The 21,003-nt window shown below is 44.3% G+C and overlaps 1 protein-coding gene and 2 long non-coding RNA genes across 5 annotated transcripts in view; 2 read left to right on the top strand and 1 right to left on the bottom strand.

The window, feature by feature from the left end:
- LOC143981982 (transient receptor potential cation channel subfamily V member 1-like) overlaps positions 1-21,003 on the top strand; it is a 116,803-nt gene that overhangs the window by 61,387 nt on the left and 34,413 nt on the right. For all 3 annotated transcript variants that reach the window (XM_077480277.1, XM_077480276.1, XM_077480275.1), the window contains exons 5-7: positions 7,319-7,459; positions 10,113-10,411; positions 20,309-20,485. In XM_077480277.1, coding sequence (XP_077336403.1) covers positions 7,319-7,459; positions 10,113-10,411; positions 20,309-20,485 — 617 coding nt within the window. The remainder of the gene's footprint in view (positions 1-7,318; positions 7,460-10,112; positions 10,412-20,308; positions 20,486-21,003) is intronic.
- On the bottom strand, positions 2,430-2,944 carry LOC143981985 (uncharacterized). Its single transcript, XR_013274394.1, has 2 exons — positions 2,745-2,944; positions 2,430-2,598 (listed from the first exon to the last, which is right to left on the bottom strand). It is a non-coding gene; the product is annotated as an uncharacterized LOC143981985 (long non-coding RNA).
- Positions 2,972-3,498, top strand: LOC143981984 (uncharacterized). The gene is made up of 2 exons (XR_013274393.1): positions 2,972-3,183; positions 3,330-3,498. It is a non-coding gene; the product is annotated as an uncharacterized LOC143981984 (long non-coding RNA).

Raw genomic sequence — 21,003 nt, 5'->3', positions numbered from 1 at the left:
GTAGTACATTGTATGCACTACATCCTACAGATACGTCACTTCACAGACAGGATTAGAACATCGTCCAAGCATGTTATTTAGAGGAATTTTACAATTTTATGATAGCCCTTTACTAATTATTTAAAAAAAATTCTTGCTATATGTCATTTTTTTTGCATTAGAACATTTCCCCCAGGGCAGTGCTCAGATTCTTATGCCATTTGTTTGATTTGGGGGGGTCTCCATGCCATTTTTTTACAGCAAAATCAATCCAATTGGGAAATGTCATATATCACCATTTTATTTTATTTAGCAGCATGGTATTTTATTTTTATTTGTAAATGTTACTTTTGTAGTTCATCTTACAGATGTGCGAATTCACAGTCAGATTTAGATCATCCCCCAAACATAGTATTTAAATGAATTTAGCATTTTTAACATTGACATTTAAGCATTAATAAAAGATCTGTCTCCTGCTGAGTGTTATTTTTGAATTAAAAATGCACTGAAAACGAAACCCAGATATGTTTGTCTTATCCATTTAACTTTGTATGGCTGATTCACACTATCATATGATAAGACTATACTGTCTACATACTTCCCAACAGTCCTGGCTCTGTGTGTTGTGCTGACATAAAATTAATTGAAATTATTTTTATTGCTTCCAATTAAACAGATTTTTATTGTTCTGTTTTCCTATATTGACTTATAAACATTTGGACAATATTTTTAAGATTAGGAGCATACTGACAACTAACTACTGTATACTTTTACTAAAGTTTGCAAATTCCCTTAATTTACCTTTATTGAGTCCTGTTTTATTAATTAATACCTCAACTACTTCCAGTTCATCACATGTAGACCTGCAGGTTCCAGTCATGTGACTGTATAACAGTTTTTTCAGAATATTGGTACGCCATACAGTGCATCCGGAAAGTATTCACAGAGCTTCACTTTTTTCACATTTTGTTAAGTTACAGTCTTATTCCAAAATGGATTAAATTCATTATTTTACTCAAAATGTAATAAATATAAAGAACTAAAAAATCCCATGTACATAAGTATTCACAGCCTTTGCTCAATACTTTGTTGAAGCACCTTTGGCACCAATTACAGCCTCAAGTCTTTTTGAGTATGATGCTACAAGCTTGGCACACCTATTTTTGGGCAGTTTCTCACATTCTTCTTTACAGGACCTCTCAAGCTTCATCAGGTTGGATGGGGAGCGTTGGTGCACAGCCATTTCCAGTTCTCTACAGAGATGTTCAATCGGGTTTAAGTCTGGGCTCTGGCTGGGCCACTCAAGGACATTCACAGAGTTGTCCCATAGCCACTCCTTTGTTATCTTGGCTGTGTTCTTAGGGTCTTTGTCCTGTTGGAAGATGAACCTTCACCCCAGTCTGAGGTCCAGAGTGCTCTGGAGCAGTTTTCCATCAAGGATATCTCTGTACATTGCTGCATTCATCTTTCCCTTGATCCTGACTAGTCTCCCAGTTTCTGCCTCTACAAAACATCCCTAGAGCATGATGCTGCCACCACCATGCTTCACTGTAGGGATGGAATTGGCCAGGTGATGAGCTGTACCTGGTTTCCTCCAGACATGACGCTTGCAATTCAGGCCAAAGAGTTCAATCTTGTTTTATCAGACCAGATCATTTCTTTTCTCATGATGTGAGAGTCCTTCAGGTGCCTTTTGCCAAACTCCAGGAGGGCTGTCATGTGCCTTTTACTGAGGAGTGGCTTCTGTCTGGCCTATCTGGCCACTCTATCATACAGGCCTGATTGGTTGAGTGATGCAGACATGGTTGTTCTTCTAGAAGATTCTCCTTTCTCCACAGAGAAATAGTGGGGCTTTCTCAAAGTGACCATCTGGTTCTTGGTCACCTCCCTGACTAAGACCTTTCTCCCCCAATCACACTTTTTGTTCATGGGGGCCCACTATAGGAAGAATCCTGATGGTTCTAAACTTCTTCCATTTACAAATGATGGAGGCCACTGTGCTCATTGGGACCTTCAATGCTGCAGAAATTTTTCTGTACCATTCCCCAGATCTCTGCCTCGATACAATCCTGTCTACAGACAATTCCTTGGACTTCATGGCTTGATTTGTGCTCTGACGTGCACGGTAAACTGTGTGACCTTATATAGATACACAAATAATGTCCAATCAACTGAATTTACCACAAGTGGACTCAAATCGAGTTGTGGAAACATCTCAAAGATTATCAGTGGAAAAGTGATGCACCTGAGCTCAATTTTGAGTGTCATGGCAAAGGCTGTGAATACTTGTGAATGTACATGTGAATTTTTTCACTTTTTATTTTTTTTTACATTGGCAAAGATCTCAAACAAACTTCTTTCATATCAAAAAAGGTTTTTTTTAAAGGTAAACCAAGCCTAAGAGAGTGGGATGTTAACGGTGCAATAAATCAAACTATATTCATATTAAAAAAATTACAAAATTTATTTATACATAGTTCATAAAAACAGAGCAGTGATCTGTATAATCATACTGAGGTTATATACAACTTTGTGGTCCAATAGATGGTAAAGTTGAGGTAGTTGCGATTGATTTATCCCGACATGTTTCGCTTAATGCTTCATCAGAGGATAAGCCAACTACCAACATAATAAATTCAAAAAGAGAAAACATAGATTAATTACACAAAGTACATTTCATTATACATAGTTCATACAGGTAATCGGCATATATAGTGTTTAAAGGACACGAGTAAGGTTCAAAAAAATGATGGAAATATGCTCACCCCCATTTTACCGACCCATTCGTACCCCAGGAAAAGTTATATGACTACCAGATGGATAGAAGAATGCAGGGCAACAAGTACAGCAGCCAGGCAATATAGCTGGAGAGGGCATAGACGGCGGCTAATTGGGACAGAAAAATTATATCATATGTCAGCCTACTATTTATACATAAGAGCTATGTTGTTATTTTATTTTATACTATAGTCAATATATAGGTTACTCCTATATATTGACTATAGTATAAAATAAAATAACAACATAGCTCTTATGTATAAATAGTAGGCTGACATATGATATAATTTTTCTGTCCCAATTAGCCGCCGTCTATGCCCTCTCCAGCTATATTGCCTGGCTGCTGTACTTGTTGCCCTGCATTCTTCTATCCATCTGGTAGTCATATAACTTTTCCTGGGGTACGAATGGGTCGGTAAAATGGGGGTGAGCATATTTCCATCATTTTTTTGAACCTTACTCGTGTCCTTTAAACACTATATATGCCGATTACCTGTATGAACTATGTATAATGAAATGTACTTTGTGTAATTAATCTATGTTTTCTCTTTTTGAATTTATTATGTTGGTAGTTGGCTTATCCTCTGATGAAGCATTAAGCGAAACATGTCGGGATAAATCAATCGCAACTACCTCAACTTTACCATCTATTGGACCACAAAGTTGTATATAACCTCAGTATGATTATACAGATCACTGCTCTGTTTTTATGAACTATGTATAAATAAATTTTGTAATTTTTTTAATATGAATATAGTTTGATTTATTGCACCGTTAACATCCCACTCTCTTAGGCTTGGTTTACCTTTAAAAAAAACCTTTTTTGATATTTCTAAAAAGGGATGAGGTGTCAATTAATGGGGTACTGATGGAGGTTTGAATCATTTCGTTGTTAAACTTCTTTCATGTTGTCATTATTGGGTATTGTTTTTAGAATTTTGAAGAAAATAATGAATTTAATCCATTTTGGAATAAGGCTGTAACATAACAAAATGGGGAAAAAATTAACTGTAGCATCCTATGTTTAGATGAGAAATAGAATCCCTACACAATTAGAATTTGTTCCTTCTGTACATTTCAAGGCATGTTTTTTTGTTTTGGCTGAACTGTACCTTTAAAGTGTTATGTTATGGAACACGCCTGAATATTTCACAAATGCATAAGTCACTTTCTAGAGGTAATTAAGAGTAACATTAGACAAGACTGCTGAGACATCAACTGGTCCTCCTGCAATAGAGTGATGTTGTTGATTCCAATGCTCTTTCCGCCTAGGAAATAAAAGTATTCAAGCTAATGCCTATTAGATTTCTGTCTCTACATCTGCTTGAATTGTGCCTTGGGAGTAATTTGGAGACAAAGGGTGGAGATATATTTATTATTGATGAAAAAACAATAGAGAAAGAGATACCATAAATGTTTTAAGGAAAACTCCACTCCTAAAGTGAATCTACATTTTTATTATTGTTTTTATTTCTGTACTCAAAATTATCTAAATTGGCTATAGCAAGAAAATGCTGTCTATATATATCCTAAAATCCCTTCTCTACCATCCTGGCTATCCTAATTACACTCTGTCACATACCCCCCCCCCCCCCCCCCCCCGTGTGTGTGATTACCAGCTTTTGGGTTCCACTAGTGCCACCAGTGTCACAGCCCCATTTGTTTATTGGCCTCCCCATTGTGTGCCCCGGTGATTTTCTGCTCTCCGGTGCCCAGCTGTGCCCCTGTGGTCCTCACTGTCTTCACCCCCCAGCATCCTTTCAGCCCCAGGGTGCCTCCTGTAGCCCCCAGTGCCCTGTATCCTTCTCTAGTGACCCAAGAACTCCAGTCTGTATCCTGCTTCAGTGATCCTGTGCACTCCAGGCTGTATCCTGTTCCAGGAACTCTGTCCATTCTAATCTGTATCCTGCTCTAGTGATCCCATGCACTCCATCCTGTATCCTGCTCCAGTAACCCTGTGCCCTCCATCCTGTACTCTGTTCCTGTGACCCTGTGCACTCCAGTCTGTATCCTGCGCCAGTGAATCCTGCACTCCAGCTGGTTCTTTGGCAACCTTGCCTGCTATGGGCCTTCCAATATACCTCCATGTTCCCAGCATCCTTGTGCTGCAAGTGACTCATACATTCCTGTATACCTGTACTCAGTCTCTGCCTGCTTCAGTGACAGCAAAACTCATAACCCATCACACCTCCTGGCACTGATAAAGAAAGGTTGGCACCTTAGACCCTGTTATTTGGCCCTTCTAGGGACTCTCACCTTTGTTAAACAAGCAGGCAAGCTGACTGTTTCCTTACATTACCGGCAGGTATCAAGTCAGTGAGGCTCTCTGTGTCTCCACTGTCTAGCCTTAGCTGCTGCTACCAAGTCCAGGTTAGCCAGTCTGCCCCAGTGGAAACAGAAAACCCATACGTGACACTGATAGGCCCAAATCAATGGGTGCTTTCACATGTGCTTTCCTGAAATTAGGAGCCTTGGATTACACCCTGCTGTACTTTCTTTTGGACTACCACTATGGTGAATACTGGCACCTATGGTCAAAGAAGTGCCAGTGACTCAGTGGAGGAGAGACAGCCATTAACACCATACAGAAGTGTTCAAACTTGCAAACAGGAACCCCCTGTGTTTTAAGACTGCTGTAACTTTAGAAAAGACAACTAAGCATACCCTTTTATATAAATGGTCTGTTATTAATATAATATGCTAATGGAAAAAAAACTTTGTTTATATTAATTATTTATTTGTATGAGCTCTTATAGATAACTGTGTCCTGCTCCTTCAGTCTGACTTGAAGCCTATGGGACTAAAAGTTTTAATAAAATGAAATGGATATGTCACTGAGAAAAGTTTTGCAGTTTTTCTAAATAAAGTCTAGACTGCAATATGAACATATAGACTATAGTTAATTTTCTACTTACTATAGTCAATTTTCAACTTTTTTCTGGGTCATGGTTTAAAGAACTCAAGATAGAGATTTAACATGAAAGCCAAGAAACTAGCTTTTTCAGAAGGGGGGCATCAAGAAAGTTTCTGTTATGAGAGGTTTCCTTTGGGCCTGATTCACACTTTGTAAAGAATATGTTTACTGGTGAATTAGGTAAAGTTGTGCTCACTTCAATTATCTAATCATGTTCATGCAAAAATCCTTTTTTCCCTTCTGTACTGTACATGACTGGTGTTAGGATACTAAATACTTGTAGCCAGCAACAGCAGAGGTGACCAGACTGGTGTAACTGTACTTAAAGAGGAGCTGCACCTTTTAAAAAAAATATTAAAAGCCAGCAGCTACAAATATTGCAGCTGCTGACTTTTAATAAATTGACACTTACCTGTCCCAGGGTCCAGCGATGTCAGCGGCAGATGAAGAGCAATTGTTCGTCTCTCTGCTGCCCCCGCCCCCATCCTCTGTCAGGGAATCGGGAAGTGAAGCATTGCGGCTTCACTGCCCGGTTCCCTACTGCGCATGCGAGAGTCGCGCTGCGTGTCTCTACTGGTCCCCGCTGTATCCTGGGAACTGTGTGTTTCCCAGAACACAACGGGGGGATGGGTGGGGCATCTGCGGCAGTCTGTGGCGATCTTGTCCCGGAAGGTATATGCACCCCCCTCCCCCCCTGGAGGTGGGGAGGGATCAGATGAGCGGAACTTCCACTTCAGGGTGGAGGTCCACTTTAAGCAAACTGAAACCAGACTGCTTATGATTAAACTAAAATTTATTAAAAGAATAGTTTGGGAATTGCAAAAAGAACAAACTCACCTGATCACCTAGGTGGATGCAGCATCAGTCCTACGTTTTTGGTCTTAGAGCCAGAATCCGCCGCCTCTAGGATCGAAAACTGGGCAATCAAGACCACTGATCATTCAGTTCTCAGTATTTACTGAGCACAGAGCTAATGACTCTCTGCTCTGCCCCTCCAGTGCTGACTGTGGCTCTGGAGGGAGTTGGAGTGGCTGGCTCACGCTCTCAGTAGCACGTTGAGAGGCTAAGCTGGGTGCCATTTAGGGATCTGAATGGATCCCAACATTAAAGTCTGACTGACATCAACCAATAGTGATGTCACGTACCTGGTGGGGAGCCTGATGTGCTGAGCAAGGCTTCTCTTAAACTTCTGGCTCAGGTCCCCTGACAGAGTAGACAGGTGGCACAGGGGCGCAGTGCCTGTTGGTCTTGCTGGGAGTAAAGCTGATAGCATGTCCAGGCCAGGCAGTGGGAAGCTGGTGGTAAGCCATAGTGGAGTAGGCAAACTGGGTCATGGTAGGTCAGCAGCAGGTAGGACAGGCTGGCACTGGTGGCAGCAGACTGGTGATGAATGAAGCTAAATGAGGGGCTATATAACTTCCTTAGCAGCAATTATCAGGTGGAGAGTAATTATTGGGATCTGCTGCCTACTAGGAGACAGCCGCTGATGGACATCGGAAGTACACCTGTCAGCTCTGGGAACCACAATGCTACCAGAAGGTGATCGAGGTCCAGACAATTGGGTGTTCATATTGATGGCAGCTGTAGCTTTTTTATTATTATGGCTACGTAATCAAACATATGATTTGTTTTTCTATATCACTCCAGGACAGACAGCACTCCACATAGCTATTGAGAAGAGAAGCTTCCAACTAGTCCAGCTGCTGATGAAACACAAAGCTGACGTCCATGCCAAAGCGGAGGGCACATTTTTTCAGAAGAAGAAAAAAGGAGTCAGTTTTTACTTTGGTAAGATGTCACAAGCATGTTCTAGATAATTGCAGGAGTAACTGAAGTCAACCCTAAAAAAAAAAAAAAAAACTACTGTAAAGAAAGCCCCCATCCTCTGTCAGGGAATCGGGAAGTGAAGCATTGCGGCTTCACTGCCCGGTTCCCTACTGCGCATGCGAGAGTCGCGATGCGTGTCTCTACTGGTCCCCGCTGTATCCTGGGAACTGTGTGTTTCCCAGAACACAACGGGGGGTGGGGCATCTGCGGCAGTCTGTGGCGATCTTGTCCCGGAAGGTATATGCACCCCCCTCCCCCCCTGGAGGTGGGGAGGGATCAGATGAGCGGAACTTCCACTTCAGGGTGGAGGTCCACTTTAAGCAAACTGAAACCAGACTGCTTATGATTAAACTAAAATTTATTAAAAGAATAGTTTGGGAATTGCAAAAAAAACAAACTCACCTGATCACCTAGGTGGATGCAGCATCAGTCCTACGTTTTTGGCCTGAGAGCCAGTATCCGCCGCCTTTAGGATCGAAAACTGGGCAATCAAGACCACTGATCATTCAGTTCTCAGTATTTACTGAGCACAGAGCTTTTGACTCTCTGCTCTGCCCCTCCAGTGCTGACTGTGGCTCTGGAGGGAGTTGGAGTGGCTGGCTCATGCTCTCAGTAGCACGTTGAGAGGCTAAGCTGGGTGCCAGTTAGGGATCTGAATGGATCCCAACATTAAAGTCTGACTGACATCAACCAATAGTGATGTCACGTACCTGGTGGGGAGCCTGATGTGCTGAACAAGGCTTCTCTTAAACTTCTGGCTCAGGTCCCCTGACAGAGTAGACAGGTGGCACAGGGGCGCAGTGCCTGTTGGTCTTGCTGGGAGTAAAGCTGATAGCATGTCCATGCCAGGCAGTGGGAAGCTGGTGGTAAGCCATAGTGGAGTAGGCACTCCACATAGCTATTGAGAAGAGAAGCTTCCAACTAGTCCAGCTGCTGATGAAACACAAAGCTGACGTCCATGCCAAAGCGGCGGGCACATTTTTTCAGAAGAAGAAAAAAGGAGTCAGTTTTTACTTTGGTAAGATGTCACAAGCATGTTCTAGATAATTGCAGGAGTAACTGAAGTCAACCCTAAAAAAAAAAAAAAAAAAAAAAAAACTACTGTAAAGAAAGCATCAACAAAAAAATGTATCTAAGTTTGTTGTATCAAATTCTATATGTTACATATATTTTACATTCATTTATAATTTCCTATTACCAATGCATAGAGGCTGTAGTAAGCCCTTTACTGCTCCCATTTTATCTGTCACATGTCTACAGCAAACCCTAGAAAGCAGCCAGGGTTGCCAACCTCCCGCAGCATTTTTTACTGACAAAACATGGAAAATTTACTGGTGGAGCACATTTTTTACTGGCAACCTGAGAAATTATAGAACTCCTATTGAAAACTAACACAGTGAATATTTGAACAGTATAAACATGATATGGAAACACACCTATAACAAAATAATTTGCTTGATTTACACTTAAAAAGTCAACACAGCATGAAATTATCAGCCCCTGATATTTACTGGCAGTTGTAAAAAAAGATTTTTACAAACTGTCAGTAAAATTACTAGTGGTTGGCAATCCTGAAAGCAGAATGCAGACAGCCTGTATAAGAACTACCTTCAAAAGTTTGATTTCCAGTTTGAATTGTAGCTTGGCTGAAAATTTGCACATATACTCTAAATATCTCCTTATGTACTAATGCCAGGATTGAGTTCAGTCTTATTTTTACATCTGGTTGGATAGTTTAACCTAAGATACACTGTCTGCTTGGCTGTGAGGTGGTGCCAGTGGGTGCTGGCTCTGCAGCAGTGTGGAGAGGATTCTCAATGCATGATATTGGAGGTTAGAGATTTGCCTGTATGTGAACACATATGACCCATTTACACCTATGAGTTGCTATGGGATGGCAACCCACCATGCATGAGTTAGCACCTTGCGTGATAATTATTTTCAATGGTAGACCACTAAGGCACCACACCTTGAAAGCAGATAAAATGCAGGGTAGCAAGATGCACAGCAACACACTACTGTGAGTTGTTGTGCTCTGCATCTCAATAAATACTGCTTATACATTTTGGTCCATTTTTATGTGTTGGCACAGCAACAGACCACATAGGTGTGAATGGGCCATTAGGACCATAGCATGCAGTTGACCCTGTCATTGATGATACATCACCAGCAGTATCAGCAAATGGAGACAGTCAATTACTTTTCATCACTAGCTCCAAACATTGCAGATCTCAATTACTAAGAGTAGAGAGGGATGGTGGTATGCCCAGCAAGGAAGTGACTCCTTAAAAAAAGGTAAGTGGCCTATTAGCACTCCTGTTGCAGAATTTATTTTCTGACACTAGCCTTAAGTATATAAAATCTGATGAGATAATTTAGTCTTTCTGCAATATAATACATCAACCTGTTTGCAAGATTTCCAAGAATTGTCATCTCCCCCGATTGTGCAATTTGTTTCTTGTGTTTGCAAAAACAGAGCATGAGATTAAACTTCTGTCTTCCCCAAAAATTGTCCCTAGGTTTACTCCAATTCTTTTTTTCCCGGAAATATATTTGTAGATCTGGAGGGATTGCAGTTTCTATTGGCTAAAGTCTGGAATATTTTTATTCACAGGTGAACTCCCTCTTTCTCTAGCTGCCTGCACTAACCAGCCCAATATTGTTGACTATCTCTTAAACAATCCCTATCGTAAGGCTGACTTAAAAGCCAGAGATAGTCATGGGAATACAGTCCTGCATGCTCTGGTTTTAGTAGCTGATAACACAGAGAAGAACACAAAGATAATCACTAAAATGTATGATGACATTCTGAAGAGATCCATAACAATCAATCCAGAGATGGACCTGGAGGAAACGACTAACTGGGATGGTCTAACACCTCTGAAGCTAGCAGCGAAAACTGGTAAAATTGAGGTTAGTGTAAAAGAAAACTTTGCAAGCTTTATACATTAGCAGCCCCATTTGTTAAAGTGGTTTTAAACCCAGATGAAAAAAACTGCGAAACAAAGGCATAATGAGGTAGTGTAATGATAATTACAGGAGACAATCACTTCAACTTAAAGTGGTTGTAAACCCAGAGTAAAAAAAAAACAAACAAAAAAAACCCCTGCAAGATAAAGGCATAATGAGCTAGTATGCAATGCATACTAGCTCATTATGAAATGCTTACCTTAGAACGATACTGTTGCAGCGGTCCCGGTACACAGCTGTGGCCAGGGGCGGATCCAGGGGGGCAACAGGGCAATTGCCACCTCTGAGAAAATAGTGAGCAGGCTGTGCTGATGCCGACCCCCCCATCAGCCATTGCTGCCACGGGACACAGGGCAGTGGTGCTGAAACTGACAGGCTCTGTGAAGGGAGTGACACAGGCAGAGCCGCAGCTGCGGGGGATTTCCACCCCTCCTTCTCCTCCTTGAGCCGAGCAGCTCTCATTCACCCAGCAATGCCCGTTCCTATTGGCTACATTCAGGGACAATGGCTGGGAAACTAACAAGAGAGGATTATGGAACATGTGGTTCCAGATAACAGCAGGCCCTGAGAGTGCACAGTAGCCTCCAACATGCCGAGCAGGAGGAGGGGAGAGGAGGACTGTGAGAGGAGAAGAGGGACCACAAGGCTGTCAGGTGGAGGGAGCCAGATATCCCCTAAGATAAGAACTTACCTCCAGGTGGGGGGGATGGGGGGCGGGGATGCAGGCTTTGATAGAGGTAAAGAACCTTATCACTGGCTGCTCCCACCCTGTCCTCCCCTCCACCTGGCTGCATCCACCCTGTCCCCCCCTCCACCTGGCTGCTCCCACCCACTGCTCCCCTCCACCTGGATGCTCCCACCCTCTCCTCCCCTCCACCTGGCTGCATCCACCCTGTCCTCCTCTCCAACCTGGCTGCATCCACCCTGTCCTCCCCTCCATCTGGCTGCTCCTACCCTGTCCTCCCTTCCACCTGGCTGCTCCAACTCTGTCCTCTCTTCCACCTGGCTGCTCCCACCTTGTCCTCCCCTCCACCTGGCTGCTCCCACCTTGTCCTCCCCTCTACCTGGCTTCTCCCACTCTGTCCTCCCCTCCACCTGGCTGCTCCCACCTTGTCCTCCCCTCTACCTGGCTTCTCCCACTCTGTCCTCCCCTCCACCTGGCTGCTCCCACTCTGTCCCCCCTTTCACCTGGCTGTTCCCACTCTGTCCACCCCTCCACCTGGCTGCTCCCACTCTGTTCTCCCTTCCACCTGGCTGCTCCTACTCTGTCCCCCCTCCACCTGGCTGCATCCACCTTGTCCTCCCCTCCACCTGGCTGCATCCACCCTGTCCTCCCCTCCACCTGGCTGCTCCCACTCTGTCCTCCCCTCCACCTAGCTGCATCCACCCTGTCCTCCCCTCCACCTGGCTGCAACCACCAATACTTTTTCAAGACACTGTGTATTTATGTGTGGGTGTGCCATAACATAATCTCTCACTGCCTGCCCTCACTCTGGGACAACAGGGACGTTGGCAAGTGGCAATCCCCATCTGGTGTCAAGCGACATGGCAAGTGACACACTCGGGGCTCCCACTGATTCTGCATTATGGTGAGTTGAACTATTTCATTTTATATTACAATAAAATAATAGAAATAATGCGCTTCAATCATCCTGACACCATACAACCATGGTGCCGTGATGATTGAAGCACCAACACCAGCCAGTGCCCTGACAAATTGCCCGCAAAAATTTGGCAGTGCCCCTCCCGAGACTAGACTCTGGATCCACCCCTGGCTGTGACCACCAACATGGCATGTTGGCACATGTGGATATAGTTAATATATCCTAAACTGTGCAAGTTCTTATTATAGGCTTACCTGTAGGTAAAAGTGGTTATTCAGGCTATACAACCACTTTAAAGCTAAACTTTGGCCAAAAACACAGGTTAGCGCTGTACATTGTAAACATAAATGAACACGAATCAAGCGTGTACAATGTGTGACTACTGCTGTCTTTTGTTATACTGTTAAAAGAGAAGTATGGGTTTGGGGGGTTTTTCCCCAGTCTTACTTACCTAGCTGGATGCAGCATCGGACCGATGCTGCATCTGTCCCCCATCATCTCTTCATGGAGAACAGAGCCATCAAACACCGCAGATGGGTTGGATCTCTCACCTCCCCGTGCGGAGAGCTGCTGGCTATCAGCAGCAGCTCCCCTGCTCTGCTCCTCCATGCTCCTTGGAACGCTGAGCTGTGGAGGGGCGGCGAGCAATCCAGGCATCTGGCAGATCCAGACTTCCGAAATCGGGATGACGCGGTGCCTGGACTGATCTGTGTGACGTCAGAGGAGAGGGGACTTCAGACCAATCTCTGCTGAAAACGGGTCACAGGAGTGCAAAACTGATTGCACTTATGTGACCCATATGAGAAGCCCAGCCAAATGAGCTCAGGCTGGACTTCTCCTTTAAGCTAAGCTGGCCTTAGATGGACTGAAATCTGACTGGTTCAGCTGAATTTGGACCCATGTATGGCCTTTTCCACGTGACAGAGGTTATTGTAGCATGCCACTTCTGTCGAACGTGCTTCTTGAAAATTTTTCTTTGATCAGCAAAAGCAGGTAATGAGCTGCGGTCAGTAATCAATGTATTCTGACAGAGGAGGAGTCCCACTGAGGCACAATGGGGAGGATTCCTCTATCCACCTTGCTTGTGTGGATGGAGAAATCCATTTGTTTATTTTTTTTCAATTAGCCCACTGGCTGATCAATAAAGAATCCTGAATCATCTATTGGAAGTGTTACTTGCATTCCCACTTTACAGTACAGTTGGCGGTGAACAACCAGCGCTGAAACTTATAGTTCCAGCTGGAGTATTAAGTTCCAACTGGAGTATTCAGATCACAGCGGGTTGCTCAATCTTCAGCTGGTATACTCCAAAAACATCTTGCTTTTTTTCAATGCAAAAAGGGGAAGAGAGGAAAATAAAAAACATTTTTATTCCTGTTTGTGTTGCTGTTGCAGCATTACCCTTACCTCCTGCCTGGTAAAACTTTGGCAGGAGGACAGGAAACCAAAAAAATTTGGTAAATTTCTCTTACGGAGCCTTGGACAGCAATACAAAACAGCCAGTTTAATGTCTCCCCGATTTTGTTGTAAACATAAAAAAAATTGTCTGGACATACCCTTCAATTCACTTCAACTCCTGCTAAAACATATTGGGGTTGATTTACTAAATGCAAATCACCACTATTTACTACAAGGTCCAAGTCCTGCATGTTGTGCAACTGTTTAATGTTTTCCTCAAGATCCTCAAAGATCATAAATATAAATTTCCTCTATAGGGGTGTCATAATGAAGGCACATGAGCTTTTTAATAAATTGCTGATTTTCACTAGCCTTTAGGAGCCATTCAAATTTTCAATGGCTTTGAGCTCCTTTAACAGATTCAGATTCCAAATGCCCATGTACATGTAGGTTCACAAGTACCCAGTGGGAAAGCAGCCCAGCTGGGAACATTCGCAGTTCCAACAGCATGTAGAGAGCAGGATTTAGACAAACTGATAGTGCCTGTTCAGAGGGGAAGAATGCGGCCTGGCCATCTTTGCCCAAGGAGAAAGATGTCTAGGGAAGTTGCAAGCCCTTTACGCTTTTCCTTCTAGTCAGGAACATTTCTCTGCTGCCAGTTCTGTCCCTGCCAGGAGAGGTACCTGTCCCTATAAAATACATGCCAAACTTGGGAGCCAGGGACTTAAAAGTCTGCCTGGCACAAGATGGCTTCTAGAGTCACATAGGGTGACAGCATCCAATGGAATAGCTTCCCCAGTGACTCAGGAAACAATAGAGGAACCATGTTCCGCTTAACTTCCCCTCCCACTGCAGGGTCCCTGCGAAAGAGTGACACCTGCAGTGGAGCACGTAGACTGCACCTGCCTACATACAGCAGTCCATATACTTATGATTCTTGCCAAGGGGCAAGAAGTTGATCAAGCTGCATTGCTTAGCTGCAGTAGAGGAATGTCAGGAAACCCACATGGCAGGGCTGTGTAAATGTAAAAATGTGCAGAATTATAAGTCCTTTGGAGTTTGACTTTCAAAAAGCTTCTTGTCTTCCCCACACCATGTTATCTGTTAGCCTTTGTTGTTATCCTTGCTATTTGTCTCACGTTTGTCAGCTTTCTGTGTTTAATTATGGTGGAAAAAGCATGACCAATTGACATTAAAAAGGATGTTTTAGAGGGTAATTTAACAAAATGAATTCCTAAAATGTGTCAGACGTCTGAAGATAAAATAAAGGACATTTAGGTAATGTCTAGCTAATCTGAATATCTCAGTGTCTCAAATAGTTCAGTGAAGGACAACAGGAACATGTTTTTTTATGAGTGTTAAGGACGATTGCCTGCAAGAAAAAAATTGCCCTTAAATATTTATTTTAGTTCTCAAATTAAAACGGAAATCAACATTTTATTTTAGAGAAGAACTGTTAACACGGTTGGTTAGATGGGTAATAAATAATGAAAATACACGTTATTTAAACTTTTTGGCGTTTCTGTTGTCTTTGAACTATCATATTACTATGGATCAGCTGATTCTGACACTAGGATATTGATGGTGTCTGTTTAGACCTTGCACAGTAATTAGAAGGGTTTATTTAGTGTTAGGGCTTCATTTATGGTTAAGTATACATTAGTGTTACATTTTAGAAGTTACTTAAAGGTGTTAGGTGTTGCCAGGGAGTTTAAGTTTTAAGGGCCAAACTTAGGGGTTAGTGGAAGTGTTAGGGCTTTGAGAGGTGTAAAATCTAAGTGCCAGGTTATAGGTTAAGTATTAAATGAGAACTTAAAGTGACATTAAGTGCCGGTTCACACTGGGGCAGCTTCAAAGTTGTCTGACTCTGAAGCCTCCCCGTACAGCACAACTTCAGCACGGCTTGCAAAATTACTTCTGTATAGAAGTCAATGCAAGCCACTCTGAAGTCACCTCAAAGAAGTACAGGAACCTTTTTCCAAGTTGGAGCGACTTGAGTCATTCCTATTAGAAGGATTCCATTGCAATGCATGGAGAATTTAACACTGCTCAGTCCCCTCTGACACACTTGGTCATAGACTATTACTTTATTAAGTCTTAGGGTGAGAATTTTGGCCAATATATTGACATCTAATTGTAGGGGGGAGATGGGGCGGTATGATTCAAGGTAGAGAGGGTCTTTTCCTGGCTTTGGGATAAGGACAATAAGGGCTTCGCCAATGGAGTGTGCCAGACTCGTAAATATGGGAATATAGTGCTTGTAGTTTGGGGAGGAGGACCTCCTGGAATTGAGAATAAAATTCAAATGGGAGGCCATTAGAGCCTGGGGCTTTTGATGTCGGTAAGCTTGCTATAGCTTCCGTGATACATTCTTCAGTGATGGGAGCTTCTAGGAGTTCTATTTGGGGATCCATGAGAGAGGGGAAGTCTATGTTCTACAGAAGTAGGTGTAGTTCACTTGGGGAGCGACTAGACTTTGAGGTGTATAGATCAGAGTAGAAATGTCTGAACCCTTGGGCTACCTGTTCTGGGTCTGTAAGGGTGGTTCCAGCTTCCAATCAGAGCTGAACTACCACAGGGGGGCTATGATCTAAGTCGGCCATGTAAGCCAGAAGTTTCCCAGCCTGCTCACCATGTTCAAAGGATTAACCTAGTAACTTAGTAGGGTGAGTGGTCCAATAGGACCCTGTCACCAAATTCCACTTCGAGGAGGTCCAGGATCAGGGTGGGAGACAGCATTATCATGTCTATGCGAGACATAGTGGCCTGTGAGGGGGTGAAACAGGAGTATGCAGTTGTGGTGGGATGTTTCAGTCTCCAGGTAGGTGTCTGTCATGGAAAATTCCAGCAGCATCCTACCAAACCTATTCAGTGCAGGCTGGGTTTGTGTGGTGGTGGGTGGGTGAAGTCTGTCCAGAAGGGGGTCTATTACCATATTAAAGCCCCCCATCCATATAGCAGGCACTGTGGGGTGTTGGGTCATGAAGGCCACACCTTTCTTAAGAGCAGAGAATTGGAATGGCGGGGGAATGTATAAAGCTAGGAGGAGGAACCTGCCCTGTAGATCTGACTGTAGGCTATGGAGTTGAAACTGAACTGACTTGGCAATAAGGATAGCAACACCTCTGGAGTTATTAGTATATGGGGCCTGGTAAACACAGCCCACCAGGGTTTCTTAAGTGCCATCTGCATTTGGCCCATAATGTGGGTCTCTACAAGAACAGATATGTCTGCTCGCATGTGTTTAAGGTGGGATAGGACGGTGAGCCTCTTAGGTTTGGCTCTCAGCCCTCTCACATTCCATGTGACTAGCCTGAGGCATGCCCTATTAACAGGGGTGTTGATTGGGTGTATAGTCGGATCAGAAGGGGGTGGCCCGTGCCTCCACTCACATAAAGTGTAATCATCATATACAAAAACATGCATTGAAACAGAAGCCCTGGTTCCCATTGTATAATGGAGCCCTGCAGGTGGGCCAGAGAAAGCGGCAAGGCATCCGCGGCAGACCTGCAGGGGGCCATGTAGGGGAGTGGGCAGATGAAATCATCAGCAAATAACAGCATATATATTTCGATAGGTAGTATGTCATACTCCGTAAAAATAGAAAAATAGAAGACATAGTAACTTTGCCAACTCTGGACCAGTGTGGCACATCAAACTTGTGGCAGCCCTCCACATCAGTGGGGGCTGCTGCTGGCCAGGCAAACATGTCTTGAGAGGACAGCAAGGTGTACCATTGTCCATGGGATGAGGAGATAAGTCCATGAGGATGCAATTGGGATGGAAGTGCAGGTGCTTTCTCGGCTGTCTCTGGAGGCGAACAAAAGTTATCAGAAGTGCACAACGGTGCTAGGTGATCTAGCATTTAGGTGTTAAAGGGGGTGAAGGAATGTTGTTCAAGAGTGGCTGGATAAGTGCTCTGTTGGGGGGGCTTTGCATGGCTGCTGGAACACCAGAGGTAGTGGTGTAGCAGTCATGTAAGGGGCCAGGGGAGAGGGGCAGAAACAGCATGCGAGCACCTCTGGGGGTACTGTAAGTGCAGTCAGGAGGGGTATGAGGGAGACAGGTCTAAGCCAACTCATGGTTCCTAGGAGGGACATGAATGACGTGGGTCTCTGAGTTCCAGTCCAACGAGGTTCATCGGGGGGTAGACACAACCGGTAGGCTAAGATGGTGCAGGGGCAGCTGCATTCTGTCTCTCCAGCCATGGGATGACCGCAGAGTGGTCTTCAAAGAAATTAGCCTTGCCGTCATGGATCACCCGAAGGCGTGCCAGGAATTGCATGGAGTAGGCTAGGTGGTATTTGCATAGCAGGCGCTTGGCTTCTGAGAATTGTGCCCTTTTCTTCTGGACCTCGTGGAGAACTCTGGAAACACTGCAATGTGTGAATTGCCAAATGGGATGTTGCCCTTTTCATGGGTAAGTCGCAGGACAATATCCTGGTCCCGGTAGTTCAGCAGCTTGGCGATGAAACTGCTCAGGGAGCTCCAGATGGTGGGGGCCTTGCAGCCAGGCGATGTGCCCATTCCACCACGAACATAGAGGAGAAGGCCTCTCTGCCAAAGTTAGTGTTTAGGAGTTTTTCCAGGACCGCGGGGGGTCCGGGCCCTCTGATCTCTCTGGCAGTCCGACAAACCTAAGGTTGCAGCTGCAGAGTCTGTTCTCCATGTTGTCTTGCTTACTTAGGATGACATTTAGCTGGTATTGGAGCCACTAAGTGGTGACTTGCAATGGCGGGATATCATCCTACACATGTCCAATCGTACTTTCTGTTTCGGTTACCCTCTGCTACAGTTTGTGGATGTCTTGGCGGATAAGGCAGATGTCAATCTTGAACTCCTCTATCTTAGATGTGAGGGTCATCTGACAGAGGGAGACAGCATCAAGGATGCGAGTGGTGTCTTCAGAGAGCGTGACTTCCTCCCCTGCAGTGGGTGCGGCACCATCTTCCCCGCTCCTTGTGGTGGTATATTTCTAGTTTTGCGAGCGTCTCCAGAGAGTACCTCCAGAAAGCGGGACTTCCTCTCCTGCGCTGGGTGCGGCACCATCTTCCCCGCTCCTTGTGGCGGTATTTGTCTAGTTTTGAGAGCGCTCCTAGAGCTCGCTTCGGTGGTGACACGGGAGCTTCTCTGACTGGTGTAGGTAGTTCATGCTGAGTTGGAGGATGGTTTAGCCCCACAGGATCGAGTTAAAGGATAACATGCAGCCGGAGCTCTCACTCTGCACTCCTCACGCCATGCAGCTTCAGACCACCCACTTGGTCGTAGACTAAGGCCATTTGCACCTGTGTAAATTAAGAATTAGTAAGCTACCACTCTGTAACATTTCACAATAATTAGGTCACAAAAACTTGGAGCTAAATAATTAAATGTATTAAGGCAATGCCAACAAACAAGGGGTAAATGAATAAACATGTAATTACACAGACTTGAGAGTACCATAAGGGGTGAAATGGTTGATTAACCACTAGCTGGCACTCAAAGGTAAATTAAACTACAACTGGGTAACTAGAGTCTCTAAACAACATAAACCAATTCAGAATATCAAAAGGGTCCTGGTGTACACTTTGTGCATATAACCCTAACAGCAGGTGGGCATATGCGTTTCTAGTGTAGAGGTACCCCAGATTTGGTAGAAAGTACCTTGCACCTAGTGATTAACATTGGTTGGCTTTTGGTGGGGCCCTTCTTTAGGCGGTGCACTGTCCTTTTAAGCGATTGGTTGGATGGCAGGAGATAGGTCACTAAGTAGTAGCAGTCTCTATTTGGACTAGCAGTGTGTGGCAGGTGTTTAGGATGTGTAGCTTAGTTCACCACTTCCGGGCAGGTGGCAAATCTGGTCCCAATGACTTGGCGATCAGCAGGTCTGAGGGATTAGATCCTGGTCCCTCACACAGGCCGCAGTCTCTCAGCTCCAATTCTGAACACGTAGCGACTCTTTCTCTCTGTCAAACTCAGTCTCTGAAGGCAGCTCTGGAAGACTCAGATGCAGGTCCACCCACTCTCCTTGATTTGGAAGAACAGGCACAGAAACCTGTCCCCTTAGCTCCTCTCCAATGGCTTTGGTACCTTAGATGTGAGGCACAGATGCTGACAGCGGGTTTGTACCCATTGCGGCCACAATCTCAGCCAATATGCCTGGGAAAACAGTGGAGCAGGGATTGTGGGATATGAAGACCACAACCTGTTACCCTCCATTAACAAGTATGGTGCAGCACCCCTTTAAGAACTACAATTCCCATCCTCCACAACGTCTGCAGAGCAGTCCTTTCTAAAGTTTCCATTGGTTCTACTTTTGCTTCCTCTGTTTGGATCCTGCACTGCCAGGAGGGGAGAGGGGGTGCAGAGGAGGGAGCAGGGGTTTTGAGGTAGCGATGGATGAAGCAAGGAGGGTGGGCTCCAGCACACCTACTGTACACAATAGACCACCGGGGGGGGGGGGGTGTCTAGGAGGTATAGAGGAGGGGGAGAACACTTCCCACTCAAAGTCCCAGGAAGTTCAGGATGAGGGAGCACTTTTTTTTTGCAGACTAGGGAAGAAGTAGAACTAGGCTTGTATTACTGTCCCAGTTGCAAGCCTTAATTCATGTCCAGTATGACAGTACTGTAAGGAACTCTTCTCAGTGACATTGCAGACAAAATCCTGGCAGAGGTTCTAACCTTTCCTCATTCTAAACCAAATTTGTGGTCCAGATTAACTGAGGAACAAAGGTATTAGAAAATCTCCACATTTGCCGAGCAGTCATCCTCCAAAAAATAATGCTTATTGGAGGTTGGCTTCATTGTAAACAGTGTATATTTTTGCTTATATGAAACTTATCAGCTTTCTGTCTTTCAGTTGTTCAAGCACATGCTGCGGAGGGAGATCATAGAACCAGATTATAAACATTTGTCTCGGAAGTTCACGGAATGGACGTACGGCCCAGTGCACACCTCTCTGTATGACATGTCATCTGTGGACTCCTATGAAGCTGACTCTGTGCTGGAAACCATTGTATTCAAAAGTAATGCCAACGTGAGTAAGACACTGTGGGTTAAATTGTTTCCATGTGGCAAAGGGCATATTGGAAAATAAATGTTTTGCCATTTTTTCATATTATCCAAATGCCCTAAAATGTGGTCACTGTTTAGGACTGCCGTTGCAATTGTCCTGCACTACTTTATCTACAAAGAGAATATGTGGCATTTAGCAGGATTTGTAAATGCTGTGGTTCTTTATTGCTAGAAAATCTTTGGACAGGTCTAAAGCTGACCATGCACAGCTTGAATTTTGACCAATTTGGTAAGATTTAGCTGAAATTTGAACTGTGGGCAGTGGCCCCCCATCCTTGCGTCCAGCCCCCTAATCTACATGCAGGGCACCGAAAGTATGTATTCCAATGTTTTTTTTGAAGCGTGTGATTAGAGTCGGAGGCTCTAATAGGTTTCAAAAAAGGGTGGGCTCGGGGAGCAGAAGACGAAAGAGACCCCTGGAGCTGCCTAATAAACTACTTTAAAGTGGTTGTAAACCCTTACAAACCACTTTGACCTACA

Source organism: Lithobates pipiens, unplaced genomic scaffold, assembly GCF_037356315.1.
Source record: "Lithobates pipiens isolate NorthernLeopardFrog02 unplaced genomic scaffold, aLitPip1_a1.2 Scaffold_16, whole genome shotgun sequence".
Lineage (NCBI taxonomy): Eukaryota > Metazoa > Chordata > Amphibia > Anura > Ranidae > Lithobates > Lithobates pipiens.
This window is presented reverse-complemented; position numbering and strand designations above follow the sequence as displayed.